Source organism: Galeopterus variegatus, unplaced genomic scaffold (genome assembly GCF_000696425.1).
Source record: "Galeopterus variegatus unplaced genomic scaffold, G_variegatus-3.0.2 Scaffold6651, whole genome shotgun sequence".
Classification (NCBI taxonomy): Eukaryota; Metazoa; Chordata; class Mammalia; order Dermoptera; family Cynocephalidae; genus Galeopterus; species Galeopterus variegatus.
Window position 1 is genome coordinate 16,710 of NW_007732762.1, and position 7,607 is coordinate 24,316.

Consider the following 7,607-nt stretch of genomic DNA (forward strand, 5'->3'; position numbering starts at 1 on the left):
CTCCCCCAGAAAGTCATAAAATGACTCAATTGTTGGAAAACAAGACTAAGGATGATTATATATGTAACCTGGATTACCTAACTGGGAAATAAATGAGGTTCAATAATATTTTTTTATGTTTTCATAGGAAGGACAAAAGCAGTATGTTGAAGCTGTTTAGATATTGCTAAATAATTGATAAATAGTGAGGGTTGTTCAAAATATTGAATGAGCTCTCAGGAGAGACAGTATCATTTCTTCCTTGGAAGGTGATTCATTAAAAACTATTATTGATATGGTATGATTTGAATTGCATCTTGTATCTCCTATAGGAGCGGATGTATTAAATACCTTTTCAAGCATCCTTGTCTTAGTTTGAGCTATACCATAATGAAACTGTGACAAAGATTCTTGGGCAAGTATTTATTGAAGAGTAATGTCAGGGAGCCATTAAAAGAGTGGGAAAGAAAGACAGGAAAGGGAAGGAGGCTGAAAAGGGTGTGAAATCAAGTCAGTCACCACAATGAGATATGGAGCTTCATCTCACTGGGAGACTCTAGGAAACAGCATGGAACATATACCTCAAAGTTATTCCAACTGAGAAGCAAGGAGTTCGGTATTTATGCACCAACTCTAAATCATCAGTTGAAGGCTGCTCGTCGGGATTGTTAATTCGACTCTAGGAAACAGCATGGAACATATACCTCAAAGTTATTCCAACTGAGAAGCAAGGAGTTAGGTATTTATGCACCAACTCTAAATCATCAGTTGAAGGCTGCTCGTCGGGATTGTTAATTACCTGGCAAGCCTCCAGAGGCCACAGAAACTCCTCATGCAGCGAGATACAGGTGGTATCAGATGGAATTTCAGGGTGACATGCACAGAAATGGTAAATGACTGAGGGTATCCATGCAGGAAACAGTACATGCCACAATCCACCATATCAGACTATTCCAAAAATCGTTTCTCTGAATTTGCTTTGCTAATATAAAATGAATGCCCATGTTTATTCTCCCCTTCTTTGATCCCTCCAAACAGCTGGTAATATAGTTCCAACATTCCCATCCATATGCAAATGTAAGTGGCTATTTTTTTTTTACTCAAAATAGAAACAAACAAAAAATTGATAGTATAAAAAGAAAATGATTGTTACTATATTTCAAAAAAAGATATTTCCAATTACTATTTTCTCTTTCAAAATACAAAACTTAATAAACTGCATACTTATTTCAACCAAGATGTCATTGCTCAAAACTTTTAGAAAGTTAATATTTGAACTTTATTTTAGAGACTTTGTATCCTCAGTTATGGCTCTAATTTTGTAATGTCTCTTTAACAAGTTGATTCACTGCAGGAATATACTTATGTGGCAAAGAAATATGTGATGAGTAACTTATTCCCCTTTCTTCCTAAAATACGAGAAAATAAATATTGTGCTAAAATAGCAGTTTGAGTCTTATAAGAAAAAATATACAGAAAAAGAGTAAAATAGCACTTGTTGACAAACATAAAATACAGCATAATCAAAGAGTTTAGAAAATAAAGACTTGAAAACACAAAAGGGGTTCAACATAGAATTCTGATAAATTACAAAATATCCCGACACATAATTTCTTATCAGAAAGTTTCTTTTATCAAAAGTTTCTTATTTGCACTTAGACATTATTCTTACAGGTAAGCCAAAGAACATTTCTTGGGACCTAAAAAGAAAACAAACAAAACAAAACAAAACAAAACAAAACATCCAACTAAATTCATAGATTTAAAAACATTAAAAAAAATTTAATCCCACTCGGGTAAATGACTATTCTAGCATGCTTCCCACCAATCAAAGTCATCCTTACAAACATACTTATGGTGTCAGAGCTCACAAGTACATGCCATTCTAGCCAAGATTAAAAGTAACATTCTTGGATTATTCAAGGTTAATGATGCAAGGCAAGGACTCCTAGAACAATGCCCGTGAAATGAAAAGTACAATGACCTTAACAATGGAAAATCATTCCTCATGTTTTCTGTGCAAATATACACACCACTAAAGGAACTATTTATGGGGGAAAGGTCTAGTGCAAATATGAAAATAAGAAATCTCGTATGCAAAGGGGTGTTGTGGAAACAATGGAGAACTGTAAGTCCATGTAACCGACAACATGTGAACTCTGTTCTTCCTGATCTATTACACTCTTCATCAGTGGGGGTATTTGCTTTCTACAAGTACAGAATGCCTGTTATGTTGCATTATCTCTAAATAAAGATGTTTGCTGAAATATACCAACACTTTTTTTATTTCATCATAGCCTATTTGGCAAGTTATGGGGCAAAGCAGTGGTGAGTGCCTGGGGTCTGACTGCTTCAACAGGCAAACTGGTATTTATACAATGACCCTGTGTACTCTTCTGACCACTTTGTATATGGAGACATGAACGATGATACATAGTGATTACTTGCCAGCCACTGAAAACATTGTCACTGCCCTGGCATTATGGGGATTTTCCCAGCCTGCTTCATGAAGATGTCACATAGTGGTGAAGTTCATCAATAGCCAGGGCAACCTGGCAACAATGAAGCAGTTACGTGTCTGAGAATCAAATCTAAAATATAGTGAGTAAACTTGATAATCTAAGGGAGAAACAAGTTGGGTTTGCTTTTCTGCAGCACACTCCATTTACATTTCAAATGCCTCTTTTGAAATGAGGAAACATACTTACCAATGAGAAAAGAATAAGCTATGTGTACTCTATGCTCAGTAAACTTCTATTGACCCATACTAATGATAAGATGTGCAGAGGAGAGAAATGAAAGTTGGTTCACCAAAGACTTGGAAATTGGATTCCAAATCAGAATGCTCATTCATACAATCTATTATGTAATTTTCTTCCCCAAAATAAATATCACTGACAAACACATTGTTTGCTACAATAACATGTTCAAGTGAGAAATACAACCTTCAGTGGGACTGACTCGACAGTATCACTATGTAAGGAAAGAAGAAAAATTTAGTCAGGCTCACTCACCTCACATCTGTTACAAATGGGCAAGATTCAGCATGTTCATTAGAAACAAGTTACAATAAAGTAGTGTAACTGCACATGTGTGCCCATTTACTGATTCGGCATGATTGTTGTAATTATGTAATGCTTGGTTTATGGCCGCTATTTTGTATCGAGAATACAAAAGTAACTGCTCTGAACTGCTGGTTGGCAGAGCATGTAAGGTCGGCAGAGCATGGAAGGTCAGTGGAGTAGAGCTTGAGCTTGTGTCTGAGAATAAAGCATATCTGTGAAGCTCACATCTAAAGAATAAAGTATGTCTACCTTGCATAAAGCTGCCAGAATCTTCTTTCAATTACCTGATTCACGACCTGTATGAGAATAAAGCATATCTGTGAAGCTCACATCTAAAGAATAAAGTATGTCTACCTTGCATAAACCTGCCAGAATCTTCTTTCAATTACCTGATTCACGACCTGTACAGGAAGGGGTAGAAGGATCTGAGATCCAGCCTGACACACTAATAAATCAAAGCAGAGAATGGAGCAAAGCTGAGACAGCTGTAGAAATTCATAGGTAACTACTTGGACCTTAGTCCAAAGTAGATCACTTTCTTAAACTAATCCACAAAGATCAGGCATATCAGATTGCTATTTTCAGTTACTTCTTGGCTTCAATGTGACAGAGATAATGTATTTTTGAAGTTTCCTAGATAAGAGTCTGAACAAACTTCTTGGGAAGAGAAATATGTCTTCCTAGTGGCAAGAAGAATACCTAAAAAGACACTTTCAAAAGTCCTACAGAACCTTGGCAATGGTTATATAGAAATCTCTTGGCTCCATAATCAGAATGGGATGTAGATATTTTGCAGGGATGCCGTATGTTTTTTTTTTTTTCTATACACCTGTATACAGGATATCTGGAATTAGTCAATGTAGAAAAGCCTAAAAATGGGAGACGAAACAAGTTACCCTTGCAAATTACAGTAGGCTTCAAGTCCAGTGAGATCTAATATGAGTTTATTTTTTTTAAACTGAAAATAAGATATGTCTTTTGGTCTCATCTGCTTAACTCTGAATACGTTCTGAAATAAAGGCCTTATGAAACAATAAACTCAGAGTGAGGAAGAAAAAAAAAACTATCAAATGTTATAAGAAAAAAATCACAGACTATATGTCTCAAACCTTTCTTTCTCCAGGCATTTAAATGAGTGTCAACAGTCCAGTCAGTTCCTGTAGCTATGGGAAGACCCTGGTAATAAGTAAAGAGTCAAAAAGGAACACTTCTCTGCCAAGCCTCTATCATCAATCATCCAGATGCTGAATCATGAGAAGTGCAATCAGACCACATTTTCAATTTCTGACTGGACAAGACTGCTTCAACTATCAGGAGACAAGCATGTTCCCATAACCATGACCATGGCTGTTGCCTCACAAACAAAGAGGGAGTCGTCCAGGTATTTAAAAACCACAAAGAGTTTGTAGAGCTGATATGAGCAACTGATAATTCCTACCTCTCTGCACAGAAGTTAAGAGTGTACATTAAAAGCTGATAATTAGGTTGGTTCCATATCTTGGCTATTGTAAACAGAGCTGCAATAAACATGGGAGTGCAGGTATCCCTTCAACATGATGATTTCCACTCCTCTGGATATATACCCAGAAGAGGGATTGCTGGATCATATGGAAGATCTATCTGTAGTTGTTTGAGAAACCTCCAAATCGTTTTCCAAAGTGATTGTACTAATTTATAGTCCCACCAACAGTGCAGTAGTGTTCCCTTTTCTCTACACCATCACCAGCATTTGTTATTCACCATCTTTTTGATTATAGCCAGTCTAACTGGAGTGAGGAGGTATCTTAATGGGGCTTTAATTTGCATTTCCCTGATGACTAGTGATGTTGAGCATTTTTTCATGTACCTGTTGGCCATTTGTATGTCTTCCTTTGAAAAGTGTCTATTCAGCTCCTTTGCCCATTTTTTAATTGGGTCATTTATTTTTTTACTGTATAATAATTGGGTCATATGTCTTCCTTTGAAAAGTGTCTATTCAGCTCCTTTGCCCATTTTTTAATTGGGTCATTTATTTTTTTACTGTATAATTGCTTGAGTTCTATGTATATTCTGGATATCAGTCCCTTGTCGGATGCATAGTTAGCAAAAATTTTCTCCCACTCTTTAGGTTGTCTTTTCACTCTGTTGATGGTTTCCTTTGCTGTGCAGAAACTTTTTAGTTTGATATAGTCCCATTCGTTTATTTGTTCTTTTCCTCCTTGTGCTTTTGGGCTCATGTTCATAAAGCCTGTGCCCTGACCTAACTGCTGAAATGTTTCACCTGTATTTTGCCTTAGTAATTTTTAAAGTTTTGGGTCTTATACCTAGGTCTTTAATCCATTTTGAGATGATTTTAGTGTATGGTGAGAGATGCATATCTAGTTTCATTCTTCTGCATATGGATATCCAGTTTTTCCAGCACCACTGGTTGAAGGGGAAATCTTTTCCCCAATGTAGATTTTTGTTGCCTTTGTCTAATATCAGATGGCTGTAAGCCTGAGGAGTGATTTCTGGGTTCTCAATTCCACTCCACTGTTCTGAATGTCTATTTTTATACCAGTACCATGCTGTTTTGGTTACAACAGCTTTGTAGTATAATTTGAAGTCAGGCAGAGTTATTGCTCCAACCTGAATGTCCATCAGTAGATGACTGGATAAGGAAACTGTGGTATATATACACTATGGAATATTACTCTGCCATAAAAAAGAATGAAATGCTCCCATTTGCAACAACATGGATGAACCTGGAGAAACTTATGTCGAGTGAAACAAGCAAAGCACAGAGTGATAAATACTGCATGTGATCACTCATATGTGAGAGCTAAGAGAGAAAGGAAGGCAAGAAAGAAAGACCATAGTAATGCTGTGATCCAACAGAGGGAGGGAGCAGCCCCAGGGCTACTCATTGGAGTGGAGAGGTGAGGTGGAGGGGGAGGGAGGTTGGGGGATAATTGGGAGGGGACAAAGGGTACAAAAGTAATTTCTGGTAATGGGTATGCCCCCAGTATGAATCTGGCCCTCACATCACGGGCAGGAGGGGAGACAATCAGTTTTGTATCTCATGAATATTTGTAATAAATAAATAAATAATTAAAAATTTTAAAAAAATTTTTTTAAATTTTTTAAAAACCACATTGAGATATTATGTCACTTCAGTGAGACTGGATGTTATCAAAAACAGAGAGAATAACAAATGCTGGTAAGGATGTGGAGAAAGGTGACCCTGCTACACTCTTGATGAGACTGTAAATTCGTGCAGCCATTATGGAAAACAGTATGGAAGTTCCTCAAACAACTACAGATAGAACTTCCACATCATCCAGCAATCTCCCTGGTGGATATACATCTAAAGGAATGGAAATCATCATGTCAGAGAGATACCTGCATTCCCATGTTTATTGCAGCTCTATTTACAATAGCCAAGAGTTGGAACCAACCTAAATGTCCATCAGCGGATGATTGGACAAGGAAAAAGTGGTATAAATACACAATGAAATACTACTCAGCCATAAAAAGAATGAAATTCTGCCATTCACAGCAACATGGCTGAGCTTGGAGAAAATTATGTCAAGTGAAATAAGCCAGGCAGAGAAAGGGAAATAGTGCATGTCCTCAGTCATAAGTGGGAGCAAAGAAAGAAAGCAAGGAAGACCACAATAAAACGTTGAACTTTCAGAGTCTATAGATAATAGATGTGAAAAAGGGGGAGGGAGAGTGGAGGTGGGGAGCAATTGGGTATGAGACACAAAGAATAATTATATTTTATAATGACGAACATGCTAATAATATTGGTTTTATCATTACTGTACACAAATATTGATAGTCAATGGAGTTTGGATGTGTTGTCCCCTCCAAAACTCATGTGGAAATTTGATCTCCAATGTGGCAGTGTTGGAAACTGGTTGAGTCATGGGGGCAGATCCCTCATGAATGGATTAATGCTCTCCTTGGGGGAGGGGGGATTAATGAATGAGTTTTCATTCTACTAGTTCCCACGAGAGCTCATTGCTTAAAAATACCCTGGCACCTTCTCTCTCTCTCTTGCTTCTTCTTGCCATGTGATCTGCTTGTACCCATCGGCTGCCTGCCGCTTTTCCACCATGAGTAGAAGCAGCCTGAGGCCCGTGCCAGATGCAGCTGTCCCAGAATCATAAGTCAAATAAACCTCTTTCCTTTATAAATTACCCATTCTCAGGTGAGCAATATAAATGGGGCTTCTCATGGCAGAGCTGATTAATAGACATACTCAATATTCTTCCAAGAGACTGAATTTTTTTCTAACTCTTGGATAAGGTTTTAAATGTCACTTTTCTCATTCCCATGTGACTTACATATTTTCTAAATCACCCTTCATTTCGAACTACCATTGACTAGAAGCATGGCAACGGAGGAAGGACATCATTGTTAATAGTTTTGTAAATCTTAACAACTTATTTTTTTTAAAGGGTTCTTTAGAAATGTTAGTATTATGTCTAGAACTGATTCTCATCTAATGTTGTATAAATGAAAAGATACCACTTAATTTTTTTTTCTTTTTAACTTGGAGCGAGTTTGAGCCCTAGAATTTTTATGAGGTAGTATTTG

General features: G+C 37.0%; 1 protein-coding gene across 1 annotated transcript in view; it reads right to left on the reverse strand.

Annotated features, from left to right (window-relative positions):
- Positions 1-560: 560 nt before the first annotated feature.
- The window catches only part of LOC103606524 (thrombospondin type-1 domain-containing protein 7B-like), a gene marked incomplete at its 3' end in the record, with an annotated part of 84,040 nt that continues 76,993 nt past the window's right edge, over positions 561-7,607 (reverse strand). Inside the window, exons 5-7 of the mRNA XM_008591108.1 lie at positions 3,434-3,489; positions 3,329-3,340; positions 561-658 (exon numbers count right to left, since the gene is read on the reverse strand). Of these exons, the coding sequence (XP_008589330.1) occupies positions 561-658; positions 3,329-3,340; positions 3,434-3,489 (166 nt within the window). The remainder of the gene's footprint in view (positions 659-3,328; positions 3,341-3,433; positions 3,490-7,607) is intronic.